General features: G+C 42.3%; 1 protein-coding gene across 3 annotated transcripts in view; it reads left to right on the forward strand.

The window, feature by feature from the left end:
• Positions 1-23,536, forward strand: part of LOC309548989 (protein-L-isoaspartate(D-aspartate) O-methyltransferase) — a 156,520-nt gene that overhangs the window by 35,101 nt on the left and 97,883 nt on the right. For all 3 annotated transcript variants that reach the window (XM_082248924.1, XM_082248926.1, XM_082248925.1), the window contains exon 3: positions 14,885-14,916. In XM_082248924.1, the coding sequence (XP_082105050.1) occupies positions 14,885-14,916 (32 nt within the window). The remainder of the gene's footprint in view (positions 1-14,884; positions 14,917-23,536) is intronic.

Below are 23,536 nucleotides of genomic sequence, written 5' to 3' on the forward strand. Positions count from 1 at the left end.
GATGATATGCGGGCACACGGAGCGGATGACACAAATGTCATCCGCTCCGTGGAAAAAAAAAAAAAAGTCCCGCAGTGGACCTTTCACACGGAGCGGCCGTGTGAAAGGACCCTAACTCTTTCTTTCTACATCAGATGGGTTTAAATTGTAAACGTCTCTTGCATGCTGCAGGTGACAAAAGCATTTCAAATATCTGTTGAAATTACGGTAAAGAACCATTCCTATCTCTTTAAGATTTGTCTGGTTCATTTGGCTTCAGACCACTCATTACTATGCTGTAATTCAACTCTGTTGTTGTTTTTGTTATAAACTGTGGTAGTTACAGTGGGTGCAGCTGGTAATTCTCAGATTTAATATGAGAATAATTTTCACTTGATGGAAAGTTTGTTTGCATGTTCCTGCACATTGCAGAGTTTTGTTTGCATATCTGCAGTCCTGTGCATTTCTCTTTAATTCCATAATTTTTCATTTTAATTTTCTCATTTTCTTCTGATAATTTTCCTGTTTTGATTTATAAATCAAAGCTTCTCCAATTGTAATTGCATGCAATTTTAAAGTGACATTGGTTTCCGATTGCTTTTGTAACTTCTTTTTTCTTCTATCAAGTACATTCTGTAACTTTGCAATTTCGTTGCCCTGCCATACATGGATCAAAATTTGGATGATTCAGCAGGGACTAGTCTTATTCTAGTCTTATTTCGATCCATGGTTGTGCAGAAGTCTGTCTACTGATCAACTTCTGTACAACCAACCTTTCAGATTTTCGATCACCAGCACTGATCAGTGTATTTTGGTGGCATGGAAGTCTCCCAGCTGTCAGAATACAATAGTGCAACAAGGAGGTTGTAGATGGGGGAATCGCATAACTTTTTTCATTCAGCCCACTGATTGGAAAAAAACAAACAAAAGACTAATCTTTGGGCTGCTTTACTCTCTGGAGGTTTTCTGTCACAAGCATCCTCACAGGACTGCTGTCATCACTGACTGTTAATACATCCTTAGTGCTCCTTCTGATCACTTGGATGGTACGAATATGTTGTAATTATATAATATGGTGCTCATGTGTTGTAAATATTAATGAGTACTGATAATTTAATGGTAATGATTAATATTGTGGAAACAGGAATGCAGACTGGTTTAAGACACACACTTCTTCCTTCTACACAAATTTCCTGTAGCAACTGTGGTTCTTTACCAGAGATATTGTTTTATTAGATCCCAGAACAGATGACAAAGTCCAACAGAGTACTTGGAAAATTAAAGGGTTTGTAAGGGCGAAAGGTTCTTTATCTGAATGCATTCAGATAAAAAGAGAACCTGTGTGCAGCAGCCACCCCCCCCCCCCTTCAATACTAACCTGATCATGTCTCTATCCAATGATGTTGCAGGAGTGTCTAAGCTGCCTGGGACTCCCCTCCTCCATGGCTGAGACGACAGCGCGGCACGATTGGCTCCCAATGCTGTCGATCAAAAATCATTCAGCCAATCAGATTGGGTGGAGCCGGGTCACGGCTCCGTATCTGAATGGACACCGAGAGCTGTTACTTGGCTGGAGTCCCTCATCGCAAGCTGCAAAAAATTGTAAGATTTATTTATACACAAAATAGATTTTTCAATTGAATCACTTTAAAGTCCAATTGCACTTCTACCTCCTTATATAATTTATTTCAGGATGCTGGTGTAGATAGGGTGGCCATTTGAATATACACAATGTTGTCTATTTTAGCTAGAGTTACTGCAGTTTTCTTTCTATATATAGCGTTTATACCAATTTGTTGTAGTTTAGAAAAAATAAATAAATAAAAAAATTAAGTCATGAAATGATTTGCTATATTTTGAGTGCACGGACCTCCACAATTTTCTATGTAGGTCAGTTTAAATTAAGTATTTTCAAAAGATGCCATGAATTACCGCATATGCCATATTTTGAACAGTCCCCGACAGGTGCATTCATTATAGGAAAATGGCAAGTACAAAGTAAAAATCTAATGCAGATTAGATACAAAATAAACACGGATTTCAAATCTTTTTCAGGCCGATCTGAGCTGTTTGAATCATTAACTTAAAAGTCTTATTCTCAAATTTAGTCTTATTTTAAAGCATGCTTGTTTCATTTGTAACCTTGAAGTGGTAGTAAACCCTTACCTATACCAAGTAACAAGGTGATACATAGATCTAAATTCTCCTAAGTTGTACCTGTTTATCTGGAGAATTCTGATCATTGCATTAAAGTGATTGTAAAGTCTTGTTTAAAAAAAAAAACAAACATGTTATTCTTACCTGCTCTATGCAGTTGGTTTGGCACAGAGTAGCCTGGATCCTCCTCTTTTCGGGTCCCTCTTCAGCTCTTCTGGCCCCTCCCTTCTGCTCAGTGCCCCCACAGCAAGTAGCTTGCTATAGGGATACCTGACCCGAGTCCCAGCTCCCTGTGTCCATTCAGACACGAAGCTGTGACCTGGCCCCGCCCCCCTCTCTCTACTGATTGGCTAGTTAACTTTGACAGTGGCACAACTGCTGTGTCTCAGGCAATCAGGAGGGAAAATCTCAGGCGACTGAGACACTCGTGGACAGAAACGGACCTCGGGTAAGTGTTAGGGGGCCAAGGGGGGTGCTGCGCACAGGTTTTTTTTTTTTTTTATCTTAAAGAAGTTGTAAAGTCAGAAGGTTTTTTTTTTCTATGCATTAGGATAAAAAGCGTTTTGTGTAGCAGCGTCTCCAGCACCCCCTCATATTTACCTGTGCCCCAGCTCCATCCAGCGATGTCCACGAATCCCTCGGCCATCCTGAGACTTTCCCTCCTGATTAGCTGAGACACAGCTGCGGTGCCATTGACTCCTGCAGGTGTCAATCAAAGTCAGCCAATCAGGAGAGAAAGGGGCGGGGCTGTACAGCAGCGCCGTGTCTGAATGGACACACGTAGCTGCAGCTCGGCTCGGGAGCCCCCATAGCAAGCTGCTTGCTGTGGGGGCACTCGATAGGAGGAAGGGGCCAGGAGCAGAAAGATGCCCGAGAAGAGGAGGGTCTGGGCTGCTCTGCAAAACCAACAGCACAAAGGAGGTAAGTATAACAATACCTCAACCCCTGAGGATGTCAGACACAGGCTGACAAAACGGCTTTGGGTGGTGTTTGAGATACGTAATTTCCGGTCAGCTGGAACGCATGTTGAGTGCAAACCGGCGATTTCTATATAATACATGCTGATCCCTGTCTTCTTTGATGTAAGTTCAATACACAACCTTCTTTTAAAAAATAAATTTATTTAAAATACTTTACCACGAGAGTGTTCTTTCCTATCTTTCTCTATATGACAACACTGGAGCTTTGAACACGCTTTTATTTTAAAATATATATGACACACTTACATTTTTTTTTTAACATGAATTTTTCTGTTTTTTTAATTTTAACACTTATATTGTATAATTAAGTGTAATTTTCTCTAATTTTAATAACATATTCTCGAAATCCAGTGGTGCAGTACATTAAAGTAGTATTTTTCCTTTTTTCAAAATTAAATTAACAAACATGTTATACTTGCGTACTCACAGAGCAGCTCCGATCTTCTTTTCCGGTTCCTTTTGCCAGCGCACTGCCCCGAGAGAAAGCCGCTTGCTTCCGAGCTTCTACTCTATGCTTCCATAAGTCACCTATTTCCCCCCCCGCTCTTTACGTGTTGGTCACTGGCTGTGATTGACAGCAGTGGAAGCCTATGGGCTCCGACTGCTGTCTCAGCCAAAGAGGAGGGAGAGTCTCGGGACAGCCAAGGCTATCGTGAACATCGCTGGATCATAGGGGGCTCAGGTATTGACTGGTGGGGGCTTCTGCTCACTTTTTTTTTTTTTTTTTGTTACCTAGAATGAATTTACAACCACTTTAAGGAATTATTGGTATAGCATTTCATTTGTTCCCTTTTTGTTCTGCACTCTTAGTAGCACTGTTTTCATTATCCTAAATCTCTTCATGAGATTTGGATCACACAAAAAAAAAAAAAAAAAAATTAACTGCCCATGGGACTTTAACGAAGTATGCCACCAACAACAAAGAAAAAAAAAAAAATAAATATATGTGTATATATATATGTATATATGTGTGTGTGTATGTATATATATAATGTGTATTTAAAAAATGGAAAACGCATAATAAACACAGGAGATGTAAAAATAGAGAAGGCTGTTTGAAAAGAGAAGTATGTGTTTTTTTTTTTTTTTTTGGGGGGGGGGGGGGGATCGTGATTACCTAGGTAGATGTAGCATAGGGCCCCTGCCGGTTCGAACAAGGAAACGAGCGATCAAACTGCCCCATCGCTCGGTTCTCAGAGCTCCCTGAACAGAGAGCTGGTGACTGTCAGTCACCTGCTCTCTGCTCTGCCCCCCCCCCCCCCCCCCACAGCTACCACTGATAAATGTGCATCATAAAAGAGTGAGTCTGAAAGCGTGATCCAAATAGTGAATCTTCACAAAAGATATCCTCCCCTAATAAGGGAGAATTAAAGAGGTTGTAAACCCACCTCACAAACTTTTTACCTATAGGTAAGCCTATATTAAGGCTTACCTATAGGTGCTATAAATATCTCCCAAACTTGCACCGTTTAGGAGATTTGGAGTGCATACTGCCTATGACGTGATCGGCGCATGCGCTGAAGGAACGGACACCCGTGCCGTTCCTTCAGAGCTCAGTGCCGTGAACGGGAGTGATGTAATCGCGCCTCCGGCCAATCAGATGGCCGGAGGACGCGAACCCGGAAGCAGGACGGCCGGACATGTCGGCCGTCCTGTCGCTGAGCGGGCGGCATGGCGGGGGCTTCGTTTTAAGGTAAGTACTTCATAATAAAATATAGTAATCAAAGGTAAGTGATTACCTATAGCGCTTGCTAAAGTGTATCAACCAAAAATGTGAAAAAATAAAAATGACAATATAAAACCACAATGTAAAAAACTTGCTGTAAATATTAGAATATAGTGCTAATAAGATAAATAAGGTATAAAATTAATACTGTGCTCCGTAATGTGAAAAATAACGATACTGAAATTATTAATAAATAGTAGCGAAAGTTCATGTGCACAAAATCAGTTGATGAATTATAACAAACAGTCCATAGTAAGGTATCATCCACCAAAGTGTGACTTCTGAGTGAAAAAAGCAGTCCAAAAAATATATATAAATAAAAAAGTGCAGGTGCTTCTTTCTTTCTTTCCCAGGTATCCCTTCACCGTGGAAAATAGATAAATTTCAAACTCACCGGAAAGTGTGGGTCCTATATGCCTTACGGCATTAAGACCAATCGTGCTTAAAAGACCCTCTCCAGGTCCGGGTGCGTTCCCTCCTGGCGAATAGAGCTATCCCTCTGCAGTACCACTCTTACTGCTAGTAGTCTCCAAAGCGGGTATATCTCCTTCAAACACAATTGCTCCTTCTTGGAATGATGGTCCTCCTGTTGGGTCACCTCCAATCACGGGTGTATAATAAAAGGAATAAAAAAAACGGATAGTGCAGTACTGTTTGGAAATGGTTTAATATTGCACACAACCCCGTCACTCCAACAAATACAATCCCAGTGAGGTGATAAAAAACAGGTAAAAAACATCAGGAAGGTTCAGTAAAAACAAATGGTATCAAACGGTGAGGCAAACGTGAATATTACTCAATAAAAACGAGCAAAAACCGCCGTCATACACGTGAGCTGCAAGTGGAGAGCGGTAGTTCCGGCTTGCGTTCCACTAAGCCCGTATGACGTCACGATGTGCGTTCCCTCTAACGCGTTTCGTCATTGGTTAGACGTCTTCAGAGGTGGAGTCACACGTCTGTCCCAGATCTTTTGTATTGGAGCTGCCGCTCTGCACTCCGTCCCTCTAATTTAACCAGAAATAGGCACATATCCGTGTCCCCATCCTTATATCAACCATCATTCCAAGAAGGAGCAATTGTGTTTGGAGGAGATATACCCACTTTGGAGACTACTAGCAGTAAGAGTGGTACTGCAGAGGGATAGCTCTATTCGCCAGGAGGGAACGCACCCGGACCTGGAGAGGGTCTTTTTTAGCACGATTGGTCTTAATGCCGTAAGGCATATAGGACCCACACTTTCCGGTGAGTTCGAAATGTATCTATTTTCCACGGTGAAGGGATACCTGGGAAAGAAAGAAGCACCTGCACTTTAATATTTATTTTATATATATTTTTTGGACTGCTTTTTTCACTCAGAAGTCACACTTTAGTGGATGATACCTTACTATGGACTGTTTGTTATAATTCATCAACTGATTTTGTGCACATGAACTTTCGCTACTATTTATTAATAATTTCAGTATCGTTATTTTTCACATTACGGAGCACAGTAGGGCTGTGCATCTTCACTTACCTCACGATTCGATGCGATTACGATTATTAGGGTCGCGATTCGATACGATTCGATTCCACGATGCATCACGATTACTGCCCATGCCCAGCCCACTGCCCAATGGTTTTCAAAACTTTATCAAAAAAAACAAACAATCAAGCAGTCACAAATAAAAGAATCCTTTTTATTTTCATTTGCTTCAAAGGACACTTTCCTGGACCCTGTCATGGCCTGCAAGCCCTGCATACTTTAGTGCACTTGCACTGCAAACATATAGGAAGGTCTGAAAATGCAAACAGCATAGCAGAGACAGACAACAACACTAGTATTTTACTAGAAGTAACAGTAAAATTAGTAAAAAACTGTAGTAGTGCCTGGGTGGATGTCCCACACCTTCCCCAATCCCCCACAGCACTGACAAACACTGAGTGAGTCCCCCCCTTGCCCAGACCCCCATAGCTGACTGACACTGACAGAGACCCCCAGGCCCCCACTGACACTGACTGACCCCCCCTGGCTGCCAGACTGCCACAGCAGAACAGTACCCCCGGGCCCCGACCGACCGTCCCCTGTCCCAGGCCCCCCCCATCACAGACATCCCCCAGAGATACAGACGAGAGACCCCCATGAATGATTACACAATTATTTGTTCGGACATACCTGCTGTGTGACTGTGTGGGTTGTTGTGCACTGCATTGCAGAGGAGGACAGGTGCTGTGCTGCTCTCTGGGCTCTGTGGCGGGCGGCTGGCGTCACTGGCAGTGGTGTGGCGGCTGGGCCTCCAGGGCCTGTCGACTACGGTGAGGTGAGGCTGGCGGTGCTGGCTGGCTGCGATGGGGACGCACTTGGGGCTCCTCGCTCCTGTGTGTGGACTCACTGGACTGGCGGCTTCTGGCTTGGATGGCTGGCTGGCTGGCTTCTAGGCCGCAGGTGGGACGCCGATACACGCGGGGGATGTCTTGCTGCGCCTCGGCCCGGGTCAAATAGGCGGAAGGGGAGGGGCGAAGCCTTTTTATTAAGCTCCCGCCACTAACCCACCAATCAGCTGCCGATCCTGCGATCTTGTGATTTTTTTTTTTTTTTTTCCCTTGCGCGATAGGGCGTGGCCGCGGCTGATGACGTCATTTCGTATAATCGATTATGCCGGCAGCCCGCATCGATGCAGAATCGCGAAGGGTCGAATCGCGATGCATCGATCTTTCGATTATATTCCCCAGCCCTAGAGCACAGTATTAATTTTATACCTTATTTATCTTATTAGCACTATATTCTAATATTTACAGCAAGTTTTTTACATTGTGGTTTTATATTGTCATTTTTATTTTTTCACATTTTTGGTTGATACACTTTAGCAAGCGCTATAGGTAATCACTTACCTTTTGATTACTATATTTTATCGTCAGCACTAGCACTTTACTATAGCAGCTGCAATCTGTTTATTCACTTTCATTAGTTCTTGATAATACTAATTTTACAATATTATCACTAGGCCCTAAACACCTTTACAGGTCCCCTCATTTGGCGCGTGTAATATACTTTGTATATTTTTTTCTAATAAAGTATTTCATAATGAGCTAGTATGCGATGCATACTAGCTCATTATGCCTTTCTCTTTACAGGGCTTCTTTTTCCCCGTTTTTTTATTTTAGGGACTTTACTTCCTCTTTAAAGGAATGACCAAAGTAATGTGAATTAAAATACAAGGACATTTTTTGTTAGTGTCATTTTATGCTTAGTTATTTTTTTATATTTGTTTTTGGATTTATGTCCACTGTTTTTGTGGGTTTGGGTGTGTGTGTATGTGTGTTTTTTGTTTGTGTTTTTTTTTTTTTCCTTTGCCCAGGTTCAGTTCTATTCTTGTTGTTATCTGGGGGGAGTTTTAGATGGATATGCTCACATTTTCACTGCTCACGGTGGTTTCACGGCAGATATGCTGTGATGTCACTATGCAACAGCACCATTGGGATTTGCTGCTTGCCAATGGTGACCTGTGGCAGGTGGCGTCATTTTTTTTACGTGTGACACAATCGCGCCAATGTGAGGGGTATGCTGGCATGGTCTTTAACCACTTTAAGACCGGAAGATTTTCCCCCTTAATGACCAGGCCCTATTTTGCGATTCGGCACTGCATTACTTTTAACAGACAATCGCGCGGTCATGCGACGCTGTAACCAAATAAAATTGACATCCTTTTTTTCCCACAAATAGAGCTTTCTTTTGGTTGTATTTGATCACCTGTGCAATTTTTATTTTTTGCACTATAAACCAGAGAGACCAAACAAAACAAAAGAGAGACCATTTTGAAAAAAAAAAAAAAAAATTTCACATTCTGCTATATGAAATTAAAAAAAAAAAAATTAAAAAATCTAATTTTTTTTAACATTTTAAGCCAATTTGTTGTATGCTACATATTTTTGGTAAAAAAATCGCAATAAGCGTATTTTGGTTGGTGCAAAAGTTATTGCTTCTACTAACTACGGAAAGATATTTGTCTTTTTTTTTTTTTTTAACTATAATGGCAGCGATCTGCGATTTTTAGCGGGACTGCGACATTGCGGCGGACAGATCGGACCCCTAATTGACATTTTTTACACTTTTGGGGGTACCAGCAGTGTTGCCAACCGTCCGTATATTCACGGACGGCCCGTAAAATTGGGGCACTTTTCTCCTGCCCGTAAATGCCCGTAGCAGGAGAAAAGTGCCCGTTAAAATGATGGCTGCGGCGAGACAATGCGACTGCGCATGCGCCGCGTGCGCCTCGCTCATCTCCGGACACTTCTGAAGTGAACTCACTTGCTCCGACTCCGAGTCCTCCCCGCCTGACGTGACCGCCTCCGGCTCCGCCTGTGTGCCCTCTGCCCTGCCCATGGCCCGATGATCACCGACAGGAGAAGCGACAGAGAGCTGGAGGGAGGACTAGACTGTCTTCTCCCTCCAGCCTGCAGGTGGCAATAGAGAGCGCCACTGCAGTGAGGGAAGGCTGCCGTTCCCTCTCTATCGACCCCTTGTCACATGACTGGAGGGAAGAAGAAGTTTCCCGGTGTGGTGTGTAAACTGTAAGCACAAGGGGGAAGAACCCCCCCTCCCTTCATCCTCAGAACCCCCCCAGACCTCTCCTCCTCCTCCCCAAATCCCCTCAGACCTCTCCCCTACCTAAACCCCCCCAGACACCTCTTCAGACATCTCCCCTCCTCAAACCCCCCCAGACATCTCCCCTCCTCCTCAGACCCTTCATCTCCTCAAACACCCCAGAACAACTCCTCAGAATACCCCCCCCCCAGACCTCTCCCCTCCTCAAACCTCCCCAGACATCTCCCCTCCTCCTCAGACCCTTCATCTCCTCAAACACCCCAGAACAACTCCTCAGAACACCCCCCCCCAGACCTCTCCCCTCCTCAAACCTCCCCAGACATCTCCCCTCCTCCTCAGACCCTTCATCTCCTCAAACACCCCAGAACAATTCCTCAGAACACCCCCCCCAGACATCTCCCCTCCTCAAACCCCCCCAGACATCTCCCCTCCTCAAACCCCCCCAGACCTCTCCCCTCCTCAAACCCCCCCAGACATCTCCCCTCCTCCTCAGACCCTTCATCTCCTCAAACACCCCAGAACAACTCCTCAGAACACCCCCCCCCAGACCTCTTCCCTCCTCAAACCCCCCCAGACATCTCCCCTTCTCAAACCCCATAGACACCCCCCCTCCTCCTCCACTGTCTTGCTGGTGCTGGCCGCGCTGCGGCGAGACTTGTGACCCTGACCCTGATCTGTAACATGTCAGGGAAAGTAGCCCACTGCCCGCATATGTGTTCAGGACGGACGGTATTGCTAAGGTAAGACACAGGCACACACAGTCACATTCATGGGGGGGGGGAGACAGGTCATTTTACAACTTATTGGACACTTTCTTACAAAACTGATGTCTTTTCTGAGGGCCCTGGTGTTTGACAACCAAGGAGAGAATGTGTAAATCTCTGCGCCAATGTGTATTCTTTTCTCTTTTCTTCTTCACTCTTTTATGTTCATAATTGTTTCTTGTGTGCTTTACTTGGAGCTGGTGTGGGGGATATGAAGGTGAAGGAGTTTTCTGTGCACAGTGTGTTAAACTTTGCTTGGCTTTGATGGATAGGAGAATGGCCCCCTGAGTATAGGAAGGAAGTTTGTAAGGTAAGTGTGGATGGTTAGGTAACACCAGCTGGCTATAATGTTTACTGTAATCACTTAGAACCCAGGCACGTGTCTCTTGTCAGTGTTTGGAAAATAAATGTATGCTCAGTGTATCTGATTTCATGAAATATTTGTTTTAGGGGCGGTTCACACTGGGAATTGCACAGGAACACGCTGTGCGTTCCTGTACAATTCACGTGCAGTTCTGTGCGGTGCGATTTCAGCCCATTCAAAATGAATGGAGTGAAATCACACCGCACCAAAAGAAGTGCATGCACTACGTTTTAAAATTTACTGCACTGCAACCACAGCAGATTGTACTTTTGTACCATGCGATCTGATGCAGGCAAATATGGTTTATGACTTTTGTCAACTTAAACACATTGCTAATAGCACTATCTACATGTTTATAGATTAATTATTCATATTTGCACGGTTTAGCACTGAAAACGGCTATTTTATCTACATTTTTGCAGTGCCAGTAAAAAATTGGTGCCGTCCGTAAATTTTTGGCGTTCTGCCAGTAAATTTCACTCTGGGGGGTTGGCAACACTGGGTACCAGTGACATTACTACAGTAATCAAGACAAAGAAAGGGAAAGCGGGACTTTAAATGAGGTTACAAGGATTGTTTGTATCTCCATCCCTAATATTGACATAAAAGTGGGGGGGAGTTTGGGACTTTAGATGAGGCGTGTGGTCATGACCATAAATTATACAAACAAAATTAAATGTGTGTATATTTTCCCATATGGGTAGATTTATTAATATGCACATATAGTAACAGCGTAAAAACAGTGGGTATCATACATATAATTCCAATGACCAAAACATGTCAGGAGATATACACTTGCATGTCAGAATGATGTAAAAGATAATTGTAAGAACAAGGAACATTGTATAACAAAATAAATACATAATCCACAGAATTGCATCATAAATGCTCTACGCATTTCGTGTATGTAACACTTCCTCAGGAGCTGGTGCAACTGATTGACTATGGAAAAGGAAATATAATGAGAGTCACAATGTATGTAAGAATATATGAACGCCTATTAGGGGAAATGAGTAAATATAAAAGATGGCTTACAATGAAATTGGATTTTGGAGCTGTTGCCTCTGGTGACTTGCTGTGGAAGAACCCCTATACCATCCGCCCCGGGAGCTGAGGGAGCAATGCCAGGCACGCATGGGGGTGAACCGTTAGAATGGGATAAAGGAATCATATTGGCTGGGAGAAAAATCCTCATCTCAATAGTCCATTCTGTATGGTTTCTAAGAGTAAATTTGGGATGGATATGTTATAATAGAGTATATTGACGAAATGGTTCAAGAGTAGGTAAAAAAGAGTTTGGAAAACTCCCAAAGCCCAAAGAAAAAACAAATAGAACAGATCAGCAAGAGGTGCCCCATAAAAATATGCATGCTGTATACTAATGGGAGTGCAAGTGAAGCTGTAATGAGAGTTTAGCATAGTTGGAGTGACCATGGAATGAGTATGAGCAAACCAGTGAATAGCAAATGAAAATATAAAGACAAAATGGATAGGAAGGGATAATGAAGATGAAGACTGTGTGGTAAGGAAAGCCGTTTCTACAGAGAGTGAAATGGGGGAATGGGAAGGAAAAGGAGTAGCCAGGAACCCAAATATATTTACCAAGTGTGGGTAAATGACTTCCAAGGTCAAATAGGGCCGGAGAGGAATGGAGAAGAATAGCAAATAGCAATGATCCAATGAGAGAGTGAAAAAATGAAAAAGTTCCATCCAAGCGCTCACAAGAAAAACTCCCAGCGTCACGCTCACTGTTCCAAGTGGGAAGCCCCAGCGGCTGCTGGCGGCTTGCTGAGCCAGAGTTGGTGCCAAGCCAACCTCGTGCAGGAACGTGGATGGTGTCGGCCAGGGGATTGGCGTCTAGTACCGCACGGAAGGGGCGTGGCACTGATGCGCCGCGGCCTGACCCGCCCTCACCTCCGCGTCACAAGGACGAAGGAGGAGGGGAGGGTGGCCAGGGCGCATCGCAGCTCCTGGAGCAGAGGGAAGAGAGGATATCCACCAAACAGCAAGCACCGAGAGAAAATGGTCATGACAGTTATGTATATTGCTCCCGACAAGACCACTGTCCAAGCATGATAGTGTGTATAATAAATATGATTGTATAACATCAAATAATAATATACTATTGCCGACCCCCGAGTAAATAGGGCCAGCTCACTGAATGTAACAGACAATGCATAAACAGCAGGGTATGGTCAATGATGGTCACACGCCTCCATCCCTATTTGGATTAAGACATAGAAAGGGAAAGCGGGACTTGAGGTTACAAGGATTGTTTTGTATCTCCATCCCTAATAATGACATAAAAAGTGTGGGGGGGGGGGGGGGGTTTGGGACTTTAGATGAGGCGTGTGGTCATGACCATAAATTATACAAACAAAATTAAATGTGTGTATATTTTCTCATATAGGTAGATTTATTAATATGCACAGATAGGAACAGCGTAAAAACAGTGGGTATCATACATATAATTTCAATGACCAAAACATGTCAGGAGATATACACTTGCATGTCAGAATGATGTAAAAGATAATTGTAAGAACAAGGAACATTGTATAACAAAATAAATACATAATACTATCTGTGCATATTAATAAATCTACCCATATGAGAAAATATACACACATTTTATTTTGTTTGTATAATTTATGGTCATGACCACACACCTCATCTAAAGTCCCAAACTCCCCCCCCACTTTTTACTACAGTAATCAGTGCTAAAAATATGCACTTACTGTAATGACACTGGCAGGGAAGGGGTTAACAGTATAGGTGATCAAGGGGTTAAATGGGGAGTGGTTCTAACCTTATGGGGGTTGGGCTTCTGAGATGACCATAGAGACATGCGATCCTATATAGCAGGATCACATGAGCTCTGTGATCATCCCAGGGAGAAGGACAGTCGACTGTGTTTACAATAGCCAACCGTCCTCCTCTCTCTGCGGGGAACGATCGAGTGTCAGGCGGCAATTGGAGCAGGCGCGCGACCGACGTAGAGCTACGTTTTAGGTTCAAGAGGGCTGCCCTGCCACAGTAAATCTGCGGCGGGCGGTCGTCTAGTGGTTAATTCATCTGCTCTATCCTTTGCCCCCTCCATTTGTTAGGCCTCCTGTGCCCGCCCCCCCCCCCCCCCCCCCACTTAGGCAGACACCCTAAGCAGTTACCATTCTGAAGTGTTTTATCTTTTAAAGCTGATTTGTAAGTGTGCCCTTTCATAAACTGCCACTAGGGCTGACGATAAACCACCCCCTGATGCATAAATATGCAATATTATTATCATTACTTTAAAAATCTAACCTGGTTTCCCTCATTTATAGGCACCTTGTCAGTAACATTTACTCTTGATAAAGTGAATGATTATTCACAAAATGCATTTAGATTTGTAATGTGCTTCATTTGAGTGCCGGTTCACACTATAGCGTGAGCGGCGATCGCATGTAATATCGGAGCGCACTGCTCCTTCATTACATGCGATAGGATGTGCAGTGCGAATTCAGCCGTACACTTTGTATGGCTGAAATTCGCACTGCACCCGCACAAAAGTCGCACATGAGGCATTTTTTCAGCCGCATCAGGATCGGATCGCACAGTGGTTCACACTTGTGCGATCCAATCCTGTGCGAACTGTCAGATCGCACTGCGATATGCGATCAAACTGGGGGTGTCGTTAACATTTCATTGACACCCCCAGCGTATCGCATATGGCAGTGTGAACTGCCAGATGTGCGTTTTGCGATGCGGGAACAGGCTGCGAATTCACAGGCTTCCCGTCTCGCACAAGTGTGACCCGGCACTTACTCACTGTAATTATCTGATATCTTAGAAGCAATTGAATGCAGATGGAATTGTAACTAAGAAGCTGTTTGGTAGATTGACAATAGTTAAATCGGCATGTTGAATCCCTTTCACTTTAATGTAAAGTCGTGTCCCATTGACTTAAGTGAAAAATCACGTCCCGTTGACTTCAATGCAAAAACTCCACCTATTGACTTCAATGCAAAAATGCCATCCACATTAAAGTTAAAAAAAAAAAAACTGTCCGTTTTCAGCCAAGTGCATCCTGAATTTTCAGTTGTTTTTGGCACCAGAATTTTCATTTCAGTGCACCACTTTTATTTTTAAATATCCTCTACGTGTGTTCTATTTATCTTTGTAAACTAATTTAAAAAAAATGGATTTACTTTCTTGGTGTTGTAACTTGTAAAAGTCCCATGCGCATTTCTTTTTTTTTTTTTTTTTGTTTTTAATACCTACATTGAACTGACTAGAATTTGCTGATCGATATATATAAAAGATAACTCTCTATCTTTCATGTTTGTCTTTTCCTAATAGGTTATCAAGCAACAATAAGTGCTCCGCACATGGTAAGTGTTGTGGGTTTATTGTGCATGTTAAAATGTCTGTTGTACTATTTTAATATCTGCTATTTCATTGGGGGCAAGTCCACTAAAAATTTGACAACTTATAGTTGGAAGTAGAGCGTGATGGGCTAAAGATGGATACACACTATACAATTCTCTATAGGTTTTACAATTCTCTATAGATTTTTTCTTTTAGATCTACCAAAACAATATAATATGAGGTCAAACCTAAACGCTTGCAATTTGTATGCAATCAGGAAGGCCCTTGCACTACATAGAAAAGGTAAATCTAAAGGAAATCAAACCACAAAAGTTGTATCAGTAAAATTAATGTGAAGGCCCCTGGTTCTTAGAGGTTTGACAGTGCTATAACCTGCTGCCCTTTTAATTTTAAAATACCATAACTGGGCTGGATAAAGTAAAAAGACGCTGGTGTCCCTGGATGTTATTATTAATGGTAAAGTGCAATTCTATTGTGCAAATTATAAAAGATATATATATATATATATATATATATATATATATATATATATATATATATATATATATATATATAATATAATTGGAATGCATAAAATACTAGCTCTTTTATCTAGTGTGATAAACAATGTATAAAATAGGTAAAAAGCAAACAGCCAGTTATCATATACAAAATCACTTAAAAATTAAGTGCTAGTGACACAAGAGTGTACTGTGCAATACAAAAATATATATAAAATGCTGGACAGTGCAGTAAAATACCATTAATGTGCTTGATAAAAAACTAGTTTCAAAAAATTCCAATATATGAATACATAAATTTAGTAAAAAAATTAATTAATTGGCAAAAAAATTAATATATATAGGTGCTTGTAAGGTGCTTCAATCGTGGACTGTGATCCAAACAATTCATGCAGAATAGTGTGGATTTTGATTGCTTAAAAATCAGGTGCTCCAGTGAATAGGGATGGTAATCGTTGCCTCTTACCAGATCCAAGTAGGTCACACAGACCTCAAAAGCCTGTGATCCTTTTTCCTTTGGTGGATCAGACCATAGGCACACCTTCACTCCACCTGGATTATTTATTTGGTTTCCAACAAAGGATGACTTGGAAAAAATAGTAATATGCTCCTTCTCCTCACTCCTCCATTAATTACCTCAAGTCGGTATATATTAAGCCCATATGCAGGGAGACAGATAAGAAGCCAAAAATAGTGTAATACTGTAACTTTATTTTAAATCCTAGTAAACCATAAAAAGTGGCTGCTTACTTATTGTTGTGCCCACCTGGCACAGGGCAATGCGCATCGGTTGCTATGGGTAGTAGGATCGGGGGTACAGGATCTGCAGTCTCCTGGTAGTCTCCTTCCTAGTTTCCCCTTGTAGCGTGGCCGTGGTCCGGCATGCGTTCCAATGCGATAGGAGGTGACGTTACTCTTCCTCTCAACTTCCGGGTTTAGCAGAGACCACAATAAATTTAGCTTGTGCTAGCAGAGAGTTTTGAAGGTCCCTATCCACATTGTGTGTTCTAGCCCCTCTTGTGGCATTCTCCCTAATATATACTAACACTGGTCTACAAGGAGCAATCTTCCAAAATAAAAGCAAATACATTTTACCAGAATTGGGTCACTAATAGGAAGGAACATTAAGTCCTGAGTAATTAATTAAGTTTCCAAGATCTAGCTTCTGTCAAAATTGCATCAAAATAATTCAAAATTACAAGGGGGATATGTGGTTATGCTCCATAACTTTTCTGCAAAATGTGATATAGCAATGAGAATGGTGCCACACCAATCAATATAAATCTTTTTATTGATACCAATACCTTTCCATTTATTTATTGGTTTTTCATTTAACATTTTCATGCTCCCTCCACACTGTTGGGACTGCGAAAGGCATGGACTGTTTCTTCTTGTTTAGCCAATGACCCAGATAAGTTGCACATGTAATGCAACAATGAGGGGCCCAACTCTTGTCCTGATCCCCTATTTTGCATCCAAAATATAGGTGGTATGCCTTTTTTTTACCACTACCGGCATACTGCACTTTTGAGATGCCTATGTAACCTCACCACAAATGTAGCAGGAGTTCTCTATGCTGTTTACACAGTTTCGATGCATCTTGGGTTCCGAGGGAAGTATCTCGCAACTGTTCCTTGGAAATGTTAGGCAATTACACTTTCACAAGCTACCAAATATAACAGTATGATGGGTAGATCTGACCAAGACAAATGTACCTTGCAATAAAATAATAATTTACAGTTAGGTGATCATCTTTAGTCTCAAAGTGAAGACATATTTACACAATTCCATGTGGTACCATATTCATTTTTCTACCGTACTTTGTCGAAGTTACGAGGCATCATGATCATTAGATGCCTCCCTCCCTCCCTTGTAGGCAAATATACTCGCCTGTGTATATATATCTTTGTGTAATATCTTGAAAACTTTAGCCAACAAGCCCTGTTATCACCTGTTTCTAATTCAGCTAATCAAAATATGTGAGAATTAGCACAATTTATCTGGGAGGTAGATCATTTCCAAAATTTGTAGACCAGTGTAATCCAACATGGAAACTGAGAATTGAGAAATGGCTACAACAGGCGTGCAAACCATAGAACTTAAGCCCATAATTATTTGATTTACCTATAGCACCTAGAAACATCAGTTTTGCATGGACTGGCCTTTTCATTTAGTAATGTGGTCATGAAAGATATCTAAAAGTTTATGGGATGGAATAGGCATCTAGGATCTGTATGCCTTATTATAATGCCAAGGGGGGGGGGGCTCCCTGTGTTGGCGACATAACACAAAAATTTGTTTTAGCTTTACATAGGGCTAAGTTAGGATGGCAAGACTTCTCTGATTTGTTGAGGTGGATGGATTATGTCACAATTTCCACCTTGACCAAGCAGAGGAAGCCTTGTATTTATTAAAAAAATACAAGGGTCCCGCTAAATGGCAAAGCAGCACTCAGGCTGACTCCATTTTTTTCCAGCAGCAGTATGGAAATCAGCTGAACTGCCTGGAACACATGGCTGCTTATGGTATGTAGCAGTACATTGCGTCTGTATCAATATGTAATGGAAATGTTTGTGTTGATCAGCTTGCCCCAAGCAAACTATTTAAAATGAACCAAAAACTGGAGTTCTATCCTTAGAGAGGAAATCAAAAGTGTAGGAATGTAAATTAATGTAGGCAAACACTGTGCTACCCTAAGATGAGTTATTAAATGCCAAGTTAAAATTTCTGGATTATATAGGCAATAATAATTAAAGAGTAACTCCACTTTTGTTGAGAGAGGAAAATGTACATTGCAAGGATTTTAATAAAGTTTGTTGCTGATGCCTACCTTTGTTATTCTAAAGAAAAAGCGGTTTGTCTGGGTCCATGTGTAAAATGACTGTAAATGGGAGAGATTTTATAATTATCAGTCAGCTGCTGCATTTACAGGTTTCTTGAGGGAAGTGGCAGGGTCTGTATCCTTATAGATGGGATTTCCCTCTTGAAAGTATCACACCAAAAATGACTTTCGTTGCAGGGGGGTGCCCAAAATCTGTCTTGTATGTTGGTGCAGATTTCTGGGAAAATTTGTAAACCAATCACATAATCAGGAAATTACATTTTCGGGGGCGTTCTGTACAACCTCTTTGTATAGAATGCCTCCAAGTTGCCATAGTGCATTAAATGTTACAGAAAATCTAAATTCTGCAGTTTATAAAAGGAAAGGTAATTTTTAAGAATATTCACTGACAATGACTTGAGTCAAAATTGTACAGTGCCTTGAAAAAGTATTCATACACCTTGAAATTTTACACGTGTTGTCATGTCACAATCAAAAACGTAAATGTATTTTATTGGGATTTCATGTGATAGACCAACACAAAGTGGCACATAATTGTGAAGTGGAAGGAAAATTATGAATTGTTTTCAACATTTTTTACAAGCATCTTTAAAGTGTGGTGTGCATTTGTAATTCAGCCCCCCCGGAGTCAAATACATTGTAGAATCTCCTTTTGCTGCAATTACAGCTGGAAGTCATTTTGGGTATGTCTCCTACCAAGTCTTTTGCAGACTCTTAACAGGTTTTTCTCCAAGATTGCCCTGTATTTGGCTCCATCAACTCTGACCAGCTTTCCTGTCCCTGCTGAAGAAAAGCATACCCACAACATAATGCTGCCACCACCATGTTTCACAGTGGGGATGGGGTGTTCAGAGTTATGTGCAGTGTTAATTTTCTGCTCACACATAGCATTTTGCTTTTAGGCCAAAAGGTTCAATTCTGGTCTCTTCTGACCAGAGCACCTTCTTCCACATGTTTGCTGTGTCCCCCTCATGACTTCTCGCAAACTGCAAGTGGAACTTCTTATGGAGTGCACGACTAATAGTTGTTCTGTGAACAGATTCTCTAACTTGAGCTGTGGATGCTCTCCTTGCCCAACCTGTCAGTTTAGGTGGATGGTCATGTCTTGGTAAGTTTGCAGTTGTGCCATAAGCTTTCTATTTTTGGATGATGAATTGAACAGTGCTTAATGAGATTAAAGCTTGGGATATTTTTTTTACAACCTAACTCTCTGCTTTAAACTTTTCCACAACTTTTATCCCTGACCTGTCTGGTGTGTTCCTTGGCCTTCATGATGCTGTTTGTTCACTAAGGTTCTCTAACATACCTCTGAGGGATTCACAGAACAGCTGTATTTATTTTTAGATTAAATTACACACAGGTGGACTCTATTTATTTATTAGGTCACTTCTTTGGGCAATGGGTTCCACTAGCATTTAATTTAGGGGTATCAGAGAACAGGGGGCTGAATACTAATGCACACCACACTTTTCAGATATTTATATGTAAACATTTTTGAAAACCATTTATCATTTTCCTTCCACTTCACATTTATGTGCCACTCTGTGTCGGTCTATCACATAAAATCCCAATAAAATACATTTACGTTTTTGGTTATAACATGACAATGTGGAATAATTTAAGGGGTCTGAATACTTGTTCAAGGCTCTGTATATGCTAGATTACTTTTATGTGCTATTTTTTTTCCTCTATAAAAGTGGGGTTACCTTTTTAAATGTTTTTTTTGGCCAGGTGTTGATTGACAAGCTTGTAAATGAGCAGAGACCATGCTAATGACCACACACCCAGCAACATTTGTCACCCATTAGGCCCCTTTCACACATGGGAGTCCGTTGGCGGACTCAGTTTTTCTCAGCGGGGGATTGATCTGCCGATTCCCCCCGCTGAGCAGGTGGATGGCAGCTCTGTCTCCGCGCTGTGGGGTCCCCGCTGTTCTCTATGGGGGAATCAGATGAGAATGGACTGTCCGTGTTCATCCGATCCGATCCGATCTGCTGGGCGGATGGAAAATGGGGTTTCCATCCTTCCAAATTTGACGGTGAAAGGGGCCATAGGGTTACCAAGCAGACATAACATGTTACCAGTGTTGGTCATGTAAGTTAAAAAAAAGTAATTAGTTCTAGTTCTCACAAAAAGTAACTGAGTTAGTAACCGAGTTACATCAGAAAAAAAATAATTACCTGGGAAGGTAACTATTGCGTTACTTTAAAAAAAATATTCAAATATGTCAAATAACTTGGATGCCCCCAATATTAAATACCGTATTTATCGGCGTATAACACGCGCCGGCGTATAACACGCACCTAAATTTTAGGGCAGAAATTTCAGGAAAAAAGCTGAAATTTAAAATAAACCGCTTTAAACTCAGAACATTTTTTTAAAATTAAATGTAGTCTTACCAGTGTCCACAAATGCAGCTTCATCAGCGCAGTGTCCTTAAATGCAGCCTCGCCAGTGCAGTGCCCATACATGCAGCCTCGCCAGCGCCCATACATGCAGCCTCGCCAGCGCCCATACATGCAGCCTCGCCAGCGCCCATTCATGCAGCCTTTGCCAGTGCCCATACATGCAGCCTTTGCCAGTGCCCATACATGCAGCCTTTGCCAGTGCCCATACATGCAGCCTTTGCCAGCGCCCATACATGCAGCCTTTGCCAGCCCCACTAAAAAATCTCCAGAAAACACCGAGGGGTAGTAGGGGGCGGGCGGAGCCGAGGAGAAGGACGGATGCGCTCTCATCGGAAGTCCGGCGCCTGTGATTGACGTCGGCATAGGAGGCGGGACTTCCTTCTAACTTTCGGCGCCGCCCGCCCCCTTCTAACTCTCGGCGCCGCCCGCCCCTTCTAACTCTCGGCACCGCCCGCCCCCTTCTAACTCTCGGCACCGCCCGCCCCCTTCTAACTGCTTTCTGGACATTTTTTTTTCTTATATATCGGCGTATAACACGCTCAGCTACTTTTTCCTCCATTTTTAGGAGCAAAAAGTGCGTGTTATACGCAGATAAATACGGTATGTTAAATGATGGAAATGAACACTAAATAGGAGCAATTATTATTATAAAACATTGTACAGTAATCTACACTATTTTAATGTTGCTGTGGGACAATGAGACACCTATGTGGTGAGGTGATTCCTGAGCAGTATAACAACAAAGAGCAGAGCCGCTCAGGTGTCAGTTCAATAGCTGGTGCTGGTCAGATCCGCCGTCCAAGCAATAGAGAATCCAAGAAAGTAGACCGCACTCAGGAAAAGTAAGATGAAAACAATCAAAACTCCTTTATTCTTCTTCGGTACAGCAGACAGACAGTACAATGCACATAACAGACGTGCCGGGTTAACGCGTTTCACGAATTAGATCGCTTACTCATAACCATACACTGTGGAGCTGTGGAAGCCGACATACATTTGTAGGTAAACCAAAAAAGGAGGTGACCGAAGAATGTACCGTATATACTCGAGTATAAGCCGAGTTTTTCAGCATGTTTTTTCATGCTGAAAATGCACCCCTCGGCTTATACTCGAGTCACTGACTGGAGTGTCTTTTTAAAAATGGCGCCGCTCGGCGCCGACGTGTCACTGCGCATGTGCCGCATGCCCGGAAATAGCCGAACGTGTTCGGCTTTTCCCGAGCATCGGTGGCGCATTTGCGGTGACGTATGGCGGCGCCGGGTGGCGCGTTTTTTAAATCGAAGACGGCGCCTCACCGACAGGTAAGTGAGATGCCTCCGCAGCCCCTGTATTTCCTCATGCAGTGCTGCGGGCATGGTACAGGACATTCTCCTGTACCATGCCCGCAGCGCTGCATCTCCTGTGCCATGCCTGTAATTACTTTGCCATGCCTATACCTACTGTGCCATGCCTATACCTACTGTGCCATGCCTGTAATTTCTGTGCCATGCCTATACCTACTGTGCCATGCCTATACCTACTGTGCCATGCCTATACATACTGTGCCATGCCTGTACATACTGTGCCATGCCTATACCTACTGTGCCATGCCTGTACCTACTGTGCCATGCCTGTACCTACTGTGCCATGCCTGTACCTACTGTGCCATGCCTGTAATTACTGTGCCATGCCTGTAATTACTGTGCCATGCCTATACATACTGTGCCATGCCTGTACATACTGTGCCATGCCTATACCATGACCTGTACCATGCCTATACCGTGACCTGTGCCATGCCTGTACCGTGACCTGTGCCATGCCTGTACCGTGACCTGTGCCATGCCTGTACCGTGACCTGTGCCATGCCTGTACCGTGACCTGTGCCATGCCTGTACTGTGACCTGTGCCATGCCTGTACCATGACCTGTGCCATGCCTATATCTTCACCTGTGCCCTGACCTGTGCCATGCCCTTACCATGACCTGTGCAATGCCTGTACTATGACCTGCGCCATCTCCTGTACCATGCCCGCAGCCCCTATTTTGTGTCTCGTGGTGGTCCAGTTGGGTCCAGTAGCTGCAGCATTTCCCACCCTAGGCTTATACTCGAGTCAATAAGTTTTCCCACTTTTTTGTGGCAAAAGTAGGGGTCTCGGCTTATATTCGGGTCGGCTTATACTCGAGTATATACGGTAATTACTTGCACCTTGAATTGATTAATTGATAGAAAACAGATGTAGGTTCAGCAAGTCCACAGTTCCACAGTGAAAGACAATTAGATACAAAACTCCTTCACCCCGTGGGGGAATGGAGATATACATACGAACAATATAAAACCATATGTATGACTGATACAAAAATATAAAGATATAAAACAATGGCTGAAAAATCAGGAACCAATAAATGAATGAGTCATGTATGAATAAATGAAAAACTTTTTTTCTTCATCATCAAATGCTTTAGACCCTGGTGGCGTGGACATAATAAATGAAAAAGTATATGTAAAAAATGGTCGTTCCACGTGTGGAGAAAGTCCTTCAAATGTAGATAGTGGCTATGTGAAAAATCGTGTATATAAAAAAGATAGATTATTGGAATAACATACCAGATATTTACACTGATATTAATCCTGAAAAAAAGATGAAAATACGAAAAAATGTGAAAAAAAGTAAACGGAACTCGTGAAAAGAAAAACCACACTATTGACAATAGTTGAAAACACGTAAATCAATATAAATAAAAATAGATGGTGATAGTGAAAGATGTGGAAGTAAATGTACTCATGAATATAGAATATAATAACAATGGTAAAAAATAAGAAAATAATTGTTTTTCTTCCAAAAGTGTGTGAAGAAGGGTGATGAAGTGAAAAGGGATATAATGATGAATGTGAT

Source organism: Pelophylax lessonae (genome assembly GCF_965119305.1).
Source record: "Pelophylax lessonae genome assembly, chromosome: 3".
In the NCBI taxonomy this organism is placed as follows: Eukaryota; Metazoa; Chordata; class Amphibia; order Anura; family Ranidae; genus Pelophylax; species Pelophylax lessonae.